This window comes from Arachis stenosperma, chromosome 4 (genome assembly GCF_014773155.1).
Source record: "Arachis stenosperma cultivar V10309 chromosome 4, arast.V10309.gnm1.PFL2, whole genome shotgun sequence".
Classification (NCBI taxonomy): domain Eukaryota; kingdom Viridiplantae; phylum Streptophyta; class Magnoliopsida; order Fabales; family Fabaceae; genus Arachis; species Arachis stenosperma.
In genome coordinates, this window is record NC_080380.1 from 61,523,642 (window position 1) to 61,544,010 (window position 20,369).

Consider the following 20,369-nt stretch of genomic DNA (forward strand, 5'->3'; position numbering starts at 1 on the left):
ACTTTCATATGTTATGAATTTTACATTCACAATGAGCGAGTAGTTCCCTAACTTGATGGGGAGTTGATTGAAAGGAACCCTTGAGTTGGAAGGCTTAAAAGAAAGATTGTACACTACAACAAATATGGCCTTTAGCAACGCCAAATTTTGCAACGCCGTAAAATCGTTCTCTTAGATAGGTTTAGACAACGGTTTTTTAAAGTGTTACTGTTGAATTCAGTTTTTCATCAATTTCTAGCAACAAATTAAAACCGTTCTCTTTGACTATTTTAAAGAACGGTTTTATAACCGTTACCATGATTTGGCGTTAAGCAACGGTTTTTTATTGTTGTTTAAAGAATTGTACAAAAGAAACGCATTAAAACCGTTGCCGAAATGCTACACTTTAAAACCATTCCATTAGATGGTCTTAGACAACGGTTTTTACAGTGTTGTTGTTGAAGTTCATTTTTTCATTATGCTATAGTAACAAAATAAAACCGTTCTCTTTGACTATTTTAAAGAACGGTTTTACAACCATTACAACAATTATTTATGAAACAACCATTTTCTAATATTATTTAAATAATTATACAAATTAAACAATACTAATAAAAATAATTTCAAATAATTATATAAATTGAAACTATTTTTTCTATAAATACTGAGTTTATAAAATACTCAAAAACTATTGTTATAAATAAATAACAAATATTATTTTAAAAAAATAAAATTAAAATAAATTTATTATAAATATTATATATTATTATAAATATATAAAAAATATTATATTTTGAACACATAAAGCTAAAATAAATTTATAATAAATATTATATATTTTTATTATAAATATATAATAAATATTAATATAAAGAAATATAATTAAAATAATTTTAAAATAAATATTATATATCTATTATTGATTATTATATAACAAATATATAGCAAATATTATTTTTGGAAAAATAAAATTAAAATAAATTTATAATAAATATTATATATTTTTATTATAAATAATTATTTTGTTATAACAAATATATATTTTTTGTTAGAAATAATTATTTGAATTCAGCAATAAATTGATAAATAATATTTTTAAATAATTTTAATATAGTATATTAGATTTTAAAATTATTATTCTATATTTCTATCCACCCATTTTTATCAAAATATGTATTTTATCTATATCCTTTTATAAAATTTCTCGTTCCTAACTCTAATTTCCCAAATTAAATAAAAAACCCTAATTTCCAAATTCCAAAACCCTAAACACCCCCCTCACTGAGCACACAACCCCCACTCATAAGCGTAACACATACACACACAGAGACAAGAGAGGAGGAAGGAGAAGAGGATGGCGCCGGCGGGTTAGGTGCCGCCGTCGCCGTCGTTGCCAAGCTCGAAGGAGAAAGAGAGTCCGCAAAGGGAGAGTGAGGGACGGTGAAGAGAAGCCGCGCCAACCCCGCAACGCCACTGCGTCGTCGCCTCCGTTGAGCGGTCGCCATCATCGTGCGAGAAAGGAGAAGGAGCCGTCGAGGGGTCGCTGAGCCGCTGCAGTTGCCGTCGCGTGCGTTTTTGTCACAGAAGCTTCCATTTCCGTCACTTTCATGTTGCGGAGAGAAAGAACTACGCATGAGCCAGGGGCCAGGGAAAGGGAGCCACCGCCGTTGCATCCTGGCTATGCCGCCGTTCAATCCCATCGCCATCCATAAAGTCGCAAGGAGCATTTGTCGTTGTTGATTGATGGTGCCAGCCTCGTTGTCGCGTCTGTAAGGAGAAAAGGTCACGTGGAGGATGGAGAGCCGCTGCGTGCCGCCGTTGTTTCACCGTGGCCATGGAGAAGAACGTGAATGGAAAAGGAAACAGGGAAGCTGCTACTTGGGATTTGAGGAAAACGGCTCTGTTCTGCCTCGCCTCTAGGTTCTGCAAGTTGCCAGAGTCCTCAGCCGCCGGGAACCAGCACTAGAGCTGCCCAGAATCACTACTGCTGCTCTCATGGGAGCTGGTATTGGAACCACTGATGGAGCTGCTGTGTTTAGTGATTTTCACGAGTTGTGACATCGAGGTAGGGAATATTTTATTAAATTAAATATTTTAAACTTTGAATGCCTGAAAAGTTTACTGGATTGTTACGAATAGTTGAATGCTTCATATGTAATGGATTTTGGTTGTAGATTAAATGTGTGACTGGTTGTGCCTCTTCTTGATTTTACGATAGTAAGGTAGAACATGTTGATATGTGTATGCTGTAGTCTGCAAGAGTGTGTTGAGAAGATACATGTCTAATGTTGTTCTGATTTTGATTTGGAAACTGGTTCTCTAAAAATGAAAAATTCCTATAGCTGTTTAGATGCTCTCTTTACTAACTTTGTTTCTTATATTCTGATTCACAGTTTAAGATAGCCCTTTTTTCTACGTTTCATTTTCTTCAGGATTGAAATTGTAGATAAATGCTTTTGCCATGACACAATGGAACAGATTGTTGAGTCTTTGGTGAGCAGTGAGCTTTACATCTTCCATTGAATTTAAGTACCTCCAGCACAACTTTATCTTAGAATTTCATTTATTCTGCTGCTAAAATGTCTTTGGTGTTGCTCTTAGTTGTAGTCTCTTATCTCGCAAGTCACCAGGAAGCCCCAAATCGCCACTCACCATCGTTGCACCATCATCATCACTGCATTCTTCCCGGCATCGCTGCCTCCTTCTTCCCGGCGTCGCCGAGTCTCTCCGCGGCGTCGCTGCTTCTCCCCTCTCCAAGGCTTCACCGCTTCTCCACGGCGTCCTTGCTTCTCCCCTGTTCTGTTTCTACCTCGCTGCTTCTGCTTCACTGTCTTGGCTGATTGTGGATTGTGCTTTGCTGCTGCTGCTGCTGCTTCGCTGCATTGGCCGTTTGTGGGTTGTCATCTGTGGTAAGTGGTCTTCTTCTTTGATTTCTGTTGCTTAGTTAGGGATTGATTGGCTGTTGGGTATTTTTGTTGGCTGTGGAAAGTGGTGATGTTTGTGAACATGAGCAAGATGAGTGTTGAATGTTGATTGAGTTTCTGTTCTGGTTTGAATTTGGACTGCGTACTTGTGAAATGAACCTGGGGCTTAGGTTAGTCTGTTATTTAAGGTAGCAAAACTTTTATTTTGGTCATGGGTTCTGTTCTGAAACTTCATCAGAACTAAATTTTATATAAAAGACCTTCAATTGTTTTTTATTTTTTCTTAGGGATATGAAGTTAGCAAAACTCATCATGAATGCTTAATCTTCTGCCACATTTAGCATTCCCTGTAGCAAATTTATTTCCATCTAAAACTATAATATATCAGTATCTGTATATGAAGATTATAAGATTAGATAGAAATATAGCAGGGGCTAATTCCACTTTATTTTTATTTAGACCACAAGAAGAAATAAAATTAATTATATGTATGTGCTGCCTAAATTACCCAACATATGCTAAAGAGTAACTGAATGTTTCAATGAATCCTCTAGAAGAATGGTTATCTAAATAACAATAATAACAACAACAAGAAGCACAATTTTAAAACAGTGTTTAGTTCTACAATAACAATTATGATAGATTAGGCAACAAGTCTAAAGTGTTAACATAAAGAAAATAATATCAATGACGTGGCATGCATTCAATCAAAAGATCAACAATTTAATTCAAAACACAGCAAAGAATTTTGTCAACCATGTCATTAGTGAGAATTAATAATCCCTTTTACGTTGCATTTAATAAAAAAGGTTATCAGTGCTGGCACCAGCAAGCACAAGCACTTTCTTGATTACTATGTTGATTAACACTAACCCTGACTAATAGTTTCCTTCTTTCTATTGTGCTTAACTGCTTATCCATTTTTCTAAAAACTGGTTTTAAAAGTGAATTTTTTGTTAAAAAATCTGGTTATGAATTACTTATATTTTTATTCTTTGTTGCTATTTTAGTTTGTCTCTTTAAAACCAGAAAAAGAGATAATAGTGAAGAAAATTTACTGATTAATTGATTGCCTAAGCTTCTTTGCATAGTTTGTTAGATACAAATTGTTAGTCTCATGATTAGTTGAGATGTTCTCTTTTGAGTATGTGTGCAGTGGTTGACTTCTAGAAATTCTTTAGATGCAATAAGCTCTTGATTGAAAAAATCATTTATAGTTAGTCCAAAACATATGTCCATGTCTTTTATTTTAGTTGACATAGTACTGTTTTATCCTTGTTAATGGCTGATTTCATGCCTTATTTTGATTGAGCAATGATGATGATGGCCTTATTATGCTAATTTTTATATTGCTGCTGATTGCCATTTTCGCTTGCTGCCGTTTGATTTTAGTGCTGATTAGTGCTGATTTGATTCTAGTGAGTTCATATGGGTTGATTTTGCTGTTTGTTTAAATTCAGAAATGTCCTATTTACTGCCAGAATGCTGCCAAAATTTCTAAAAATTTGTGTTAATTGAATTCCAATTTGTGAATTGAATTTGGTAATTTGTTATTTTAGTTTTGTTTCATGACCAAATTCAACTCAATAGGTTACTTTAATTTGTTCTTTTTTTTTCAATTAAATATCTTATAAATTAAATCAATAAGAGGGATGGTATATAATTAGTATCTTTGTATAGAGACAATAGTGAAGAAAACACCTCCTTCTTTCCCTTTCTCCTCTTTTCTTCTTCTTCCATTTTTGCCCTCCCCTGTCTTCGGAAACAGAACAAAAACGCCACTGTTCCCCTGTTTCTGCGTTCATCCTCCACCGTGCGCCACCAGTAGCCGCCTCTGGGTCGACACTGCTCTGCCTCCATTCTCCCTCCTCTTGCCATTTTCTGTTTCTGCTTCTTCTACAGGTTCTCAATTTATTTTCCTGTTTATATTTTCTTAGTTTAATTAGTTTGTTCAGTTTTTGTTAAATTAGTCAGTTTAGTTATGCATGCTTAGTGGATTATAGGTGGTTAGGAAGTTATATCTGATTTGTAGTGGATTTAGGTTGAACTTTTTGGTTGCTGCTGATACCTGGAATGAACGGTTTCAAATTGTAGAGTGCTATTTTATCCTTGTTAATGGCTGATTTCATGTCTTGTTTTGGTTGAGCAATGATGATGATGGCCTTATTATGCTAATTTTAGTAGACATTATTAGTAGTTTTATATTTAATTTTTTTTCTTTTTTTACAGGAAAACTATGTTGAAGGGGAAATCGAACTTCATTAAGGTCAAACTTTTAAGAGCAAATGTTACAGAGTAAAAGTCATGAACTTGTGGATCGGACATGATGATAAATCTATTTGCTACTTAGCTAGTTCAACTCCTCTTTGTTATATTTTTTGCAACATTAGATGATATAGTTCGAGGTTGTCATGATAGTATATATATTGTGGTATTTTGAATGTGATTGTGGATCTTACAACAATTTTTATAAGTCAAATTTGATAGAAAATGTTCAATTATTTTTCTTTAGTGACTTTATTCAAATAGTTTAGATTATTTATTGACTCTAAATAATTAAAAAAAATGAAATTAATTTGATTCACGAGAAAACTACTATTGGAAATAAAAAATTATATATTACAAAAAATCGTTGTCAAAAGTTACAAAGGACAACAGTGTTAAAACCGTTGCCAAAAAATGACACCAATGGTAACGTTTTTAAACCGTTGTCTTAGAAAACTATAAAATGGCAACGGTTCAAAAACCGTTACCAAAAAACGGTACCAACGGTAATGCTTTAAAACCGTTGCTGTTGTGGATAACAAAACTACCACAGTTTAAAACCGTTGCCTATTCATGTACGGTTTTAAACCGTTGTATCATGAAAAAAACGGTTTAAAACCGTTGCATTTCGAGTAACGGTTTGAAACCGTTGTTTAAAATTTTGTTTCAAAACCGTTGTCTATACCAATAACTTTGGCAACGGTTTTTTGGTTACCGTTGCCTTAGGTAAAAAACCGTTGCCTTTGAGCATTGGCAACGGCCGCATATACCACAGGTCAAAAACCGTTGCCAAAGCGTTGCCAAAAGTTTAGGGAACGGTTTTTCAATCTATCGCAACAGTTTTTTACTGTTGCGAAAAGCCTTGTTTGTTGTAGTGGTAATTGGGTTTATTGTTGGATTGCCCTCTACTCACTAATACCAATCCCTTTTAATTAAGTGGGTTGCAACTCGTGAACGGACGTAGCATTCCAACTTGTTTGACTTTCCCTTACCTAGTAAGAGATAACTAAACGGGATAACCTTTAATTATCAATTAATCTAGAGAGTAATTCAACAATAATGGGGCTTCCAACTAATCAACTCCCAGTCAAGGCTTTTATTCACATTATTCAAATTCTCCAATTTAATTTCCTGTTTAATCAACTTAAACCTTTTTGAAAACATTTGATTAATAAAATAGCACACTTTTCTGCTACTCGTTGGGAGACGACCTGGGATTCATACTCCCAGTATTTTAATTTTAAATTTCTGTGACACCTTTCTAAATTGATAAGTTTATTTCTGGCGAGTTAAGAACTATACTTGCAACGTATATATTTTAATAATTTTTAATTCGCCAATTTCTGCTCGCATCAGGGACAAGCAATAATTTAAGTTTGGTGTTATGATGAGCGGATATTTTATACGCTTTTTGGTAGTGTTTTCATGTAACTTTTAACAGGTTTTAGTCACTTTTTGTGATATTTTTATTAATTTTTATGCAAAAATCACATTTCTAGATTTTACTATGAGTTGGTGTGTTTTTCTATAATTTTAGGTATTTTCTTGCTGAAATTGAGGGACCTGAGCAAAAATCTGATTTAGAGGCTGAAAAAGGACTGCAGATGCTGTTGGATTCTGACCCTCATGCACTCGAAGTGGATTTTCTGGAGCTATAGAAACCCAATTGGCGCTCTTTTAATTGCGTTGAAAAGTACACATCTTGGGCTTTCCAGCAACATATGATAGTCTATACTTTGCCTGAGATTTGATGGGCCAAACCAGCATTTAAACGCCCACTATAGACCCTTTTTCTGGCGTAAAACGCCAGAACTGGCACCAAAGCTAGAGTTAAACGCCCAAACTGGCATCCAAGCTGGTGTTTAACTCCAGAAACGGTACATGCACGTGAAAGCTAGGAAGCTCAGCCCAAACACTCACCAAGTGGGCCCCGAAAGTGGTTTTCTGCACTCTCTGCATCTAGTTACTCATTCTCTGTAAACCTAGGTTACTAGTTTAGTATAAAAACTACTTTTAGAGATTTATTTTGCAACTTATTACATTTTGACAAATCCTATTGTATCTTCTACAGTATGAACCTCTAAACCCCATAGGTGGGGGTGAGGAGCTTTGCTGTATTTCCATGGATTAATGCAATTACTACTGTTTTCTATTCAATCACGTTTGTTTCTATTCTAAGATAATCACTCGTATTTCAACATGGAGAATGTGATGATCCGTGACACTTATCATCATTCCCTAACTTATGAACGTGTGCCTGACAACCACTTCCATTCTACATGAGCTCAACATAGTCATTGGGCGACAGCTTGAGTGCGTATCTCTTGGGTTTCTAATCCATGAGTTTGACCTGCATCTCCTGACAACAGAGCACTCAAACTCATGAGATCTGAAACTTCGTGGTAGAGGCTAGAACCAATTGGCAGCATTCTTGAGATCCGGAAAGTCTAAACCTTGTATGTGGTATTCCAAGTAGGATCAGGGATGGGATGACTGTGACGAGCTTCAAACTCGCAAATGTTGGGCACAGTGATAGTGTGCAAAAGGATAAATGTATCCTATTCTGACACAAGTGAGAACCGACAGATGATTAGCCATGCAGGAAACCGTAGAGAACATGTTTTCACCGAGAGGACGGATGGTAGCCATTGACAACGGTGATCCACTAACATACAACCTGCCATGGAAGGGACATGCATTTCTGGAAGAAGATGATAGTAGGAAAGCAGAAATTCAGAAGACAGAGCAACTCCAAAACTTTAACCTGCTCTCTATTAATAAATAACAAGTACCATTCTTTTCATGCTCTTTTACTTTTCACAAACAAAATCCTTTTTATTATTAATCTCCTGACAATCTCCGTGGGATCGACCCTTACTCACGTAAGGTAATACTTGGACGACCCAGTGCACTTGCTGGTTAGTTGTGCAGAATTGCAAAAGTGTGATTGCAATTCCACGCACCAAGCAGCATTCTGGGTGTTAAACACCAGAAATGGCAGCCAGACTGGCATTTAACGCCAGAATGGCACACGGAGGGCGTTTAAATGCCAGAAAGGTGCAAGGATGAGAAATCCTTGACACCTCAGGATCTGTGGACCCCACAGAACCCCCATCTACCCAAACTCACTCTCTCTTCTCTTCACACCTTTCCATAACACTCTTTCCCAAACACCATTCACCTATCAAATCCTACCCTCTTCCCTATAATCTCTCCACCACTCACGTCCATCCACTCTTCCCCAAAAACCCCACATAAAACCCCAACTACCTCACCATTCAAATTCAAAACATTTCCCTCTCAAACCCACCCATTCTCACACGGATTACCTCTCTCCTTTACCCTATAAATACCCCTCCTTACCACCCTTAATTTCACACATCACAAACACTTCTTCACCCCCCTTTAGTCGAACTACTCATACACTCCCATCTCCTCCATTTCTTCTTCTTCTACTCCCTTCTTTCTTCTTTTGCTCGAAGACAAGCAAACCTCTTAAGTTTGGTGTAGGAAAAAGCTTTGCTTTTTGGTTTTCCATAACCATTAATGGCACCTATGGCCGGAGAAATCTCTAGAAAGAGGAAAGGGAAGGTAGTTGCTTCCACCTCCAAGACATGGGAGGTGGAGAGATTCATCTCAAAGGTCCATCAAGACCACTTCTATGAAGTTGTGGCCAAGAAAAAGGTGATCCTCGAGGTCCCTTTCATGCTCAAAAAGAGTGAATATCCGGAGATCCAACGTGAAATGCGAAGAAGAGGTTGGGAAGCTCTCACCAACCCCATCCAACAAGTCGGAATCTTAATGGTTCAAGAGTTCTATGCTAATGCATGGATCACTAAGAACCATGATCAAAGTATGAACCCGAACCCAAAGAATTGGCTCACAATGGTTCGGGAGAAATACTTAGATTTCAGTCTGAAAACTGTGAGGTTGGCATTCAACATGCCAATAATGAGAGGAGATTCTCATACTTTCACTAGAAGAGTCAACTTTGATCAAAGGTTGGACCAAGTCCTTATGGACATCTGTGTGGAAGGAGCCCAATGGAAAAGAGACTCCAAAGGCAAGCCGGTTCAACTAAGAAGGCCTGACCTCAAACCTGTGGCTAGAGGATGGTTGGAGTTCATCCAACGCTCTATCATTCCTTTTAGCAACCGGTCCGAAGTAATTGTGGATCGGGCTATCATGATCCATAGTATCATGATTGGAGAGGAAGTAGAAGTTCATGAGATCATACCTCTAGAACTATACAAGGTGGCTAACAAGCCCTCCACTTTGGCAAGGTTAGCCTTTCCTCATCTCCTCTATCACCTATGCAATTCAGCCGGAATTGCCATAGATGAAGACATCCGCATTGAAAAGGACAAGCCCATAACTAAAAAGAGGATGGAGCAAACAAGAGAGCCCACTCATGGACCCCAACAAGAGCATGAGGAAGTTCCTCATCAAGAAATCCCTGAGATGCCTCAAGGGATGCATTTTCCTCCACATAACTATTGGGAGCAACTTAACACCTCTTTAGGAGATTTGAGCACCAATATGGAGCAACTAAGGATGGAGCACCAAGAGCACTCCATTATCCTCCATGAAATCAGAGAGGACCAAAGAGCCATGAGAGCGGAGCAACAAAGGCAAGGAAGAGATATTGAGGAGCTAAAGCACTCCATAGGGTCTTCAAGAGGAAGAACTAGCCGTCGTCACTAAGGTAGACCTGTTCTTTAATTTCCTTGTTATTTGTTCTTCTGTTTTTTGTTTCCTATGCTTTATGTTTTGACTATGTTTGTGTCTTCATTACATGATCATTAGTGTTTAGTGTCTATGTCTTAAAGCTAAGAATGTTCCATGAATCTTTCACCTTTCTTAAATGAAAAATGTTTCTATTTCCAAAAGAACAAGAAGTACATGAATTTCGAATTTTATCTTGAAATTAGTTTAATTATTTTGATGTGGTGGCAATACTTTTTGTTTTCTGAATGAATGCTTGAACAGTGCATATTTTTTATAGTGAAGTTTATGAATGTTAAAATTGTTGGCTCTTTAAAGAATAATGAAAAAATAGAAATGTTATTGATAATCTAAAAAATCATAAAATTGATTCTTGAAGCAAGAAAAAGAAGTGAAAAACACAGCTCGCGAAAAAAAATGGCAAAAAATAAACAAAAAGAAAGAAAAAGAAAAAGCAAGCAGAAAAAGCCATAGCTCTTTAAACCAAAAGGCAAGAGCAAAAAGCTAGTAACAATTTAAACTAAAAGGCTAGGGTGAATAGGATCCAAGGCTTTGAGAATCAGTGGATAGGAGGAACCAAAGGAATAAAATCCTGGCCTAAGTGGCTAAATCAAGCTATCCCTAACCATGTGCTTGTGTCATCAAGGTCCAAGTGAAAAGCTTGAGACTGAGTGGTTAAAGTCGTGATCCAAAGCAAAAAGAGTGTGCTTAAGAACTCTGGGCACCTCTAACTGAGAACTCTAGCAAAGCTAAGTTACAATCTGAAAAGGTTCACCCAGTTATGTGTCTGTGGCATTTATGTATCCGGTGGTAATACTGGAAAACAAAATGCTTAAGGTCACGGCCAAGACTCATAAGTAGTTTTGTTCAAGAATCAACATACTAGACTAGGAAAATCAATAACACTATCTGAATTCTGAGTTCCTAGGGATGCCAATCATTCTGAACTTCAAAGGATAAAGTGAGATGCCAAAACTATTAAGAAGCAAAAAGCTACTATTCCCGCTCATCTAATTAGAACTAAGCTTCATTGATATTTTGAAATTTATTGTATATTCTCTTCTTTTTATCCTATTTTATTTTTGGTTGCTTGCAGACAAGTGGTGGACGAAATTGTGATCAACAATAATGGCTCTTTGGCTTGTGCATAAAAAATTAACTCAGCACTTTTTTTCCACAACTCCGTTCAACTTAACCAGCAAGTGTACTGGGTCATCCAAGTAATACCTTACGTGAGTAAGGGTCGATCCCACAGAGATTGTTGGTATGAAGCAAGCTATGGTCACCTTGTAAATCTCAGTTAGGAAGATTAAATGGTTATGGGTTTCGAAAATTAATAATAAATAGAAAATAAAAAGGGATAGAAATACTTATGTAAATCAATAGTGGGAATTTCAGATAGGCGTGTGGAGATGCTAGAATCCTTTCGAATCTCTACTTTCTTATTACTTTCATCCAATCATTCTTACTCCTTTCCATGGCAAGCTGTATGTAGGGCATCACCATCATCAATGGCTACTTTTAATCCTCTCGGGAAAATGGTCCTATGCGCTGTCACTGCACGGCTAATCGTCTGGAGGCATCACCCTTGTTGATAGCTACATCCCATCCTCTCAGTGAAAATGGTCCAAATGCTCTGTCATAGCACGGCTAATCATCTGTCGGTTCTCAATCAGGTTGGAGTAGAATCCCTTGATTCTTTTGCGTTTGTCATCACGCCCAGCCTTCAGGAGTTTAAAGCTCGTCACAGTCATTTAATACCGGAATGCTACTCGGAATACCACAGACAAGGTTAGACTTTCCGGATTCCCGGGATCCTACTCGGAATACCACAGACAAGGTTAGACTTTCCGGATCCCCATGAATGCCGCCATCTATCTAGCTTATACCACGAAGATTCTGTTGGGGAATCTAAGAGATATGCGCCCGGCCTAAGGTAGAACGGAAGTGGTTGTTAGTCACGCGCGTTCATAGGTGAGAATGATGATAAGTGTCACAGATCATCACATTCGTCAAAGTGTTGTGCACCGTATATCTTGGAATAAGAATAAAAGAGAATTGAATATAAAGTAATAGTGATTGTATTGAAACTTGAGGTACAGCAGAGCTCCATACCCTTAATCTATGGTGTGCAGAAACTCCACCGTTGAAAATACATAAGTGAAAGGTTCCAGCATGGCCAAATGGCCAGCCCCCATGATCTAAGGACTAGGCGTCCAGAGATGTTCCTTAGATCTAAAGTGATCAAAAGATGTCTAATACAATAGTAAATTATCCTATTTATACTAGACTAGCTACTAGGGTTTACATGAGTAAGTAATTGATGCATAAATCCACTTCCGGGGCCCACTTGATGTATGCTTGGGCTGAGCTTGATCTATCCACGAGCTGAGGCTTTTCTTGGAGTTGAACTCCAAGTTATAACGTGTTTTGGGCGTTCAACTCCGGATTATGACGTGTTTCTGGCGTTTAACTCCAGACAGCAGCATGTACTTGGCGTTCAACGCCAAGTCAATTTCCGAATAAAGTATGGACTATTATATATTGTTGGAAAGCTCTGGATGTCTACTTTCCAACGACGTCGAGAGCGCTCCATTTGGATTTCTGTAGCTCCAGAAAATCCATTTTAAGTGCAGGGAGGTCAGATTCCAACAACATCAGCAGTCCTTTTGTCAGCCTTTTTCAGAGTTTTGCTCAAGTCCCTCAATTTCAGCCAGAAATTACCTGAAATCACAGAAAAACACATAAACTCATAGTAAAGTCCAGAAATGTGAATTTAACATAAAAACTAATGAAAACATCCCTAAAAGTAGCTTGAACTTACTAAAAACTATCTAAAAACAATGCCAAAAAGCGTATAAATTATCCGCTCATCAACAAGCAACAATTTAAGTTTGGTGTTGTGATGAGCGGATAATTTATACGCTTTTTGGCATTATTTTTAGGTAGCTTTTAGTATGTTTTAGTTACTTTTTAATATATTTTTATTAGTTTTTATTCAAAAATCACATTTCTAAACTTTAATATGAGTTTGTTAGTTTTTCTGTAATTTCAGGTATTTTCTGGCTGAAATTGAGGGACCTAAGCAAAAGTCTGATTCAGAGACTGAGAAAGGACTGTAGATGCTGTTGGATTCTGACCCTCCTTCACTCGAAGTGGATTTTTTGGAGCTACAGAAGCCCAATTGGTGCGCTCTCAATTGCGTTGGAAAGTAGACATCTTGGGCTTTCCAGTAATTTATAATAGTTCATACTTTTTCTGAGATTTGATGGTCCAAATTGGCATCAAAACGCCCACTAGAGACCCTTTTCTAGCGTTAAATGCCAGAACTGGCACGAGAACTGGAGTTAAACGCCCAAACCAGCATCCAAGCTAGCGTTTAACTCTAAGAATCGCCTATGCACGTGAAAGCTTCAAATCTCAGCCTAAATTCAAGTGGGCCCCGGAAGTAGATTTCTGCACTATCTGCACTCAGTTACTTATTTTTTGTAATCCCTAGCTTATGCCATTTTTCACATTTGGGAGGCTGGCCATTCGGCCATGCCTAGACCTTTCTCTCTTATGTATTTTCCAACGGTGGAGTTTCTACACCCATAGATTAAAGTGTAGAGCTCTTCTGTTCTTCTTGAATTAATGCAAGTACTATTGTTTCTCTTTCAATTCACGCCTACTTCTTCTCCAAGATATACCCTCGTTCTTAATTCAGTTAAGTCAGAATGAAGGGGTGACCCATGACAATCACCCACTATCTTCATTACTCACTTAGCCAAGATTCGCGTGCCTGACAACCACAAGCAGTCTACATGATATTCAACGTAGTCATTGGACGACAACCGGAGTATAATCTCTTGGGTCTCTGATCCATGGATTTGACTCGCCTCTCCTGACAACAGAGCATTCAAATCCGTAAGATTAGAACCTTCGTAGTATAGGCTAGAACCAATTAGCAGCATTCCTAAGATCCGGAAAGTTTAAACCTTGTCTGTGGTATTCCGAGTAGGATCTGGGATGGGATAACTGTGACGGGCTTCAAACTCATGAATGTTGGGCGCAGTGACAGTGTGCAAAAATCGACAGATGATTAGCCGTGCAAAAACCGTACCTGGACCATTTTTACTAAGAGGACGGATGGTAGCCATTGACAATGGTGATCCACCAACATACAGCTTGCCATGGAAGGGAGCACGCATGATTGGATGAAGACAATAGGAAAGCAGAGGTTCAGAAGCAACAAAGCATCTCCAAATGCTTATCTGAAATTCCCACCAATGAATTACATAAGTATCTTTATTTTATTTTATGTTTTATTCATCTTTTAATTATCAAAACCTCATAACCATTTGAATCCGCCTGACTAAGATTTTCTGGATAACCATAGCTTGCTTCAAGCCAACAATCTCTATGGGATCGACCCTTACTCGCGTAAGGTTTATTACTTGGACGACCCAGTGCACTTGCTGATCAGTTGTGCAGAATTGCAAAAGTGTGAATGCAATTTCGTGCACCATTAAGCCTACACCAAATAAGCTAATTAGAAATAGTCAAATGTGAATCATGCATTCTTAGCTACACATTTTCTTACAATACTTGACTAGTTACTAGCAGATGCCATCATGTATAGAATATGTTTAATTACACATGTAACAATACATAGTTATTAGCAGATGCCATTACGTAACATATTACATTAACTCCCAAGTGATCTTCAAATACCAATTTGGAAAAAAAAATTTCATTAAGATTAAAGATCAGCAAGCATGCCACTAGCTAAACCCGGACACTAGCGACCAAAAGGTTAGCTCAATGTTTTCTTTAAACCAAATTCGGTAACGTATATTTTACAAGGTCACGATTCCACTAGTTCGCACAAAATTGTCACTATTCTAAGTAATTATTCACACATACATCTAAAATGAAACCACCTAAAATCAAGATAATAAACAAAAAAACTAAGCAAACATTTTGTTACCAAAACTTATGTTGAGAGCCCATAATAACTGTGCCTCATTCACCGACTTATACCACGTGCACTATCCTATAACTATCGGCTGCTTTGGATAGCGATTGTATTGAAAGAGGTGCTTCTGGCCCCATCTACAACAACAACAACATTGAACTGACCTATAAACTTGAAAGAAAGAAAGAAGATATACAAGAATGAGAAAATGTGCATTATCAGTTTTTCTGAATTGATGATCCTCATAGCACAAATATTCCAAGTTAATAAAAATTTCTGAACTGTATAGTTCATCTAACCTAAAAGAGAAACAAGACAATTGAATCTAGAAATTCAGTAACAGTTACAGAAAAAGTTCATGGGAGCTCAATTGAGAGAGAAAAGACGCCTAAGAGAAAGCGGAGAAGGACCAATGTAGGAGGAGCGACGGCAGCGCAAGCAACAGGAGAGACAGTGGCGCCAACTTGAGGAGCGACAGAGGCACAGTAAGAACAGAGCGTGGCAGCGGCTCGAGCAAGAAGAGCGACGGCGGCGTAACCGTGACAGAGGAACGACGGCAGCGGAAAATAACGGTGGCGCAACCCTGAATTTAGGGTAGAACAAGGGGAATTGTGTTTCTGGTGATTGGGGAATTTGGGGATGAAATGGGGAATTTGGGGTAATTGGGTTCTAAACTTTGGACGTGGGAAGTAGACACGGGTATTTGTGACTTTAGTGATAAAAATCGACGGCAAATTTGTCGATTTTAATTTAAAAAAAAAGCAAAACTCTGCACGTCTATTTTATACCTTAACTCTACACCGTTAATTTGATTTTATTAAGCGATCTAGATCGTTTATATTTATCAATGGTAAATGTTATCGATATTTTAAATAATAAAATCGACGCCGTGTTCGTCGATTTTAAAATAAAAGTATTTTCTGCTTCTCGTTTGTCGACAGTGTGACGATAATGGTATTAAGGTTAAATCATTATAAAAATATCGATGGCCTGGCTATCGATTTTAATATTTTATTTTTTATTACGTTTCTTGACAATATCGACAGCTAGCTGTCGAAAAATATCGACGGCAGAAATAGCCGTCAATTTTTGGTGTCGAAAAAAACGCTTTTTCTTGTAGTGTATGATGAAACATTAGCAAAGCTATGTTCACCGAAGAGTACTGATATTTACTCATACCGACAGATTTTGAACTCGATAATAATATTATTAAACAAATCCTTATTTTAATTAAAGCGGCTAAAAATAAAATATCAATAATAATAATAATAATAATAATAATAACAATAATAATGATCATCATCATCATCTTATCTTTTCTCAAAATATCTCATTATAATAAAAATTATATAAAAATTCTAATTAATTTAATTATCATAAAATCAATTTAATTATTCTTAATAAAATATGTTCTAAAAATAAAATAATAAAAATCTCAAACTTAATAAAATAAATCATAACTTATTTATATTTAGATTTTTCAAAAATCGGGTCATTACAGAAAACCTTAGTTGTTACAAAATACATGTATAACTTAACTCATTTTTAATGTATATTTTGTATTTTAATGTGCATTCTACACTAATATCTAATTTTAATGACTAATTTTAATGTACACCTATTATAGTTGATAAATTTTATGTTGGCACATTAAACATTAAATTGTCAATGTATTTATTGAATAAAGAGCCTAAAAAAAATTTGAATTTCTTTTTGGACTTAGAGCATCCAAAAAAATAGATGTTATGCCATTATTATATGGAGAAATGTTATTCATCCTTTAACAATCATCTATTAATCAATCTTTAAATTTAATTTATTAATTGTAATATTTATTAATAGATTCATATTATAAGTTTCTATAAAAATAGAACACATCATGTAACTTCTTTTTTCACCCATTGTGGAGGTTATATTTTTTTCTCTCTTCTTTTAAAAAAAGTGGTTTGTTTTATTCCTTTCATTTGTTCATTTTTATTTTTCAACTTACCGTATTTTTTGTCATCTTCATCATTAAAAATAAAATAATGACACATTAAAATCATTTAAAACATATTTTGAAGCGTAATTTTGTTCTGGATGTATTGTAGATATTTAATGTAGTATTTTAAATATTCTCAAAATATATCTAAAATAATAAATATAATATTTTTAAAATGCATCCAAAATTTATCCCATAAATTTTTTTTCCATAAAATTAAATGAATCGAAAGATGGGAGGAACACATTCATTTTAAAATAAGAATTTTGGTGAGATTTGATTTTGATAATAACTATGTATTTTTAAATTTTATGATGATATAATTTTGAATTTTAAATTTAATTTAATATATTTTCAAATTGATTATTTTAAATATCGAAGACAAAGTATTTAGAACATCAAATCTATGTATGAATTTATTGCAATTATTTATTTAAATTTTAAAATAAATAAAAAATAGAAGAATTTAATAGATACCTATAGTTGCACTGTATTATATGATACTAAGATCAGAACGTTGCTATAATGCCAAGATGCTGGATTTCAAAAAACATCTAAAACTCAAATATGGAAACATCCAATATTTATTTTAGTAGAAACATATACACATACATCTTAGAATCTTGTACACACTACTAGAAATGTGGACAACGTAGACTATTCTAGTAGCATATTAGTAACAGAGTAAGACTGGAAAATAAGGAAGCTGAAAATTGATAGTGAAAAAACATGAATGATACATACATATTGCTTCCTAGTAATTGTAGTTCAAAACAAATTTTGAAAATAAAAAGAAAAACTTTCACGTTTAGTTAAAAACAAAAAATATTATTTTCAACCATATCTATTCAAAGTGCCATTTTAGTATTGCTTATTCTGATTTCTTGTAGAAACGAACACCAAATGCCAAACCCAAGATAATCAAGGGAATCAAAAACTGGAGGATCTTGGCAGTTAAGTTTGATGATGATGATGGTATCCTCGTTGACGATTGAGGTGGTTGAGCAAGTTTAGAAGATGGAGGAGACTTAGCCCCAGCAGATTTCATGGTGGACAAATCAATGTCTCCTATGTAGTAGTCATTCAACATTTTTCTTGCATTCTTACTATGACCAACATCCTCAAAATCATCGGTTGCATCTTTTGCTGTATGCAATATGGTATTTGGATTAATAAAAAAAGATAAATTACTATTTTGACACATAAAAGAAAGATGAAGTTAGTTACTTAAAAATGCTAACGAATAAATATTTGAATTAGTTCCAAAATATTTTAAATTGGATGGTTTGATATCAGTAAATTTTTGTTGTTTATACGTTCTTTAGAATTATTTTGATTGGACAAATTAGTCCTTTCTATATTTATAATGGAGATTAATTTATCTTATTGTAATATTTTTCAAAATTTAATTATCTTAAAATAAAATTTATTAGGGGTTTATTTGTTCAATATACATATTAATAACTTAATATGTCTTACGAAAGTAATTCTCGAATACTTTTACTAAAAAATTTATTGCGGTCAAAAATGTCTCATTTAAAATTTTTTAGAAACTAATTTAAATATTTACTCTAATAATTTGACAAACTTTATTAATTCGATATTTTTTTTAATTCTTACGGGCTGCCAATATTATTTTATTCATTTAAAAATAATTTCATCAAAACTAAAATCTTTCAAATATTAAATGGCACTCTATTATCAAAAGTCAAAATTAAATATGATTTGCATGCAAACATCTTGTAAATAATCACAGTAGCTATAGAGAGACAATGAAGGGTGATGTAAATTATTAAGTGCATTAATTTGAGAGATTTTCATAATACCTGTGGAAGACACAACCACATCACCTCCACCAGGGTGATCATCTAAGAATTTCGTGACATCGTAAACCTATTTTCAAAGATAATTGTTATAAATTAAAGGGAAAAAATATATTGATGGAAGTCACTAGGGAAACAAGCTATCACTAACTAAATTAGCCACAAATGATGAAGATACTAATATGTATAACGAATATTAATTATTGAGAAATGATAAACAAAAACACATTTGCAAACTCTAAAACATGTATATTCCTAAATGGTTATTACATCTATATTAGATTCTTATTCTGTTTTTAGTACCAATTAGGCATATAGATATTTTAGTCAAATATTAAACGTGTATATAGTTAATTTTTTTTATTTGAAGTGAGGCAAACTATTATCTTATTTAATCTCAAACATTATAAATATTTATGAACTAACAATCTTTTATAAATTCTTGGCGTAAAACAAGATGTTCAAACTGACTTCGAACAATCAAAGATACTCCCAAAATCTACCATTTCATAAAATGACTTTCTAAACATTTGGCTTTTTGTGTTGATATTAGTAGTATAGGACAACTTTTCAAACTAGTTGCAAATTTATCATGACAAAAATTTATCTCATGCATTAAAATATTATCATAAAAATGCCTCAAGGCCTAACAACATGATCAAATGCACACAAACAATCAAACATAATGTGGTATTTGTTTTCTATTCAATGCACTCCGTGAATATTTTAACAAAGAGGTGACACTCATTTCATTTCATTATATTTTAGTTGTTATTATTTATATATTAGTAGGGAATTATAAGAATGCCAACCCAATTATGATTTCTTGAATATAGAGACAAAGCAAAATTGGATACCCATTAATAATTATAAAATGAGCATTATATATAATTATTTATGTAATTTTTTTATTAGTTTAATATTTTTAGATAAAGTAATTTCATAATATCGTATTAGAACTTTATGATCTAAATATTTAAAATTTTTTATGAAAGAAAAAAATTTCAGTATACGACAAAATGAATTGATGCAAAAATTCATATAAAACCAAGAAAAAAAACCTTACGTAAAGGGAGGACGACATATAATCATTGGTATATTCCTTTTTAATAATCAATGTGTTCAAAAGCTCCGATTGAAGAAGAATTATCACATTGTCTTCATTATCCTTCTTATTGTTCAATTAACTATAAGAACCATTTTGATAAATGGCAATTCCAAAAGAAATTAGTTGTTACGACGAGCAAAAATAATCAATCTCAAAATATCTACGAAGATAAAGTGTTTAGGAAAACTGAAAGATGTTCATCCGATAGAAATGCAACAAATTGAATGACAATGATAGAATGTTCATCTCATCGAATTAAATTCAACATTGCATAAATCCATTCTACCTAAATTTTCTGAAAAATATTTTAGATAAATATGAGAACAACAAACCAAGATTCAAAGGTCACAAACAAAATCAAAATTCATTCAAACAACCAAATTTGCATTCATGAATTAATTAGATTATTATGTACCTTGCCATCAATGATAAGCCAACAATCATTATAGGTTTTGTGCTGAGATACTTCAGCAAAAGTGTAGACCTTACGCTCCCCACTCATTTGTCTAAGGAGAGCAATCAATTCAATATTGTCTATTGGTACGAAGAATTTGATGATTGTCCAATATTATGGTTTTATGTTGTGGTAAGAAGCTTTTGAATGATG

The 20,369-nt window shown here is 34.7% G+C and overlaps 1 protein-coding gene across 1 annotated transcript; it reads right to left on the reverse strand.

The window, feature by feature from the left end:
• Nucleotides 1-17,702: 17,702 nt before the first annotated feature.
• Nucleotides 17,703-20,267, reverse strand: LOC130977147 (cytochrome b5-like). The gene is made up of 3 exons (XM_057902173.1): nucleotides 20,178-20,267; nucleotides 18,658-18,724; nucleotides 17,703-17,977 (listed from the first exon to the last, which is right to left on the reverse strand). The coding sequence occupies exons 1-3, from the start codon at nucleotides 20,262-20,264 to the stop codon at nucleotides 17,703-17,705; spliced, it is 429 nt and encodes a 142-aa protein (XP_057758156.1). The 5' UTR covers nucleotides 20,265-20,267.
• Between the last annotated feature and the right edge of the window lie 102 nt (nucleotides 20,268-20,369).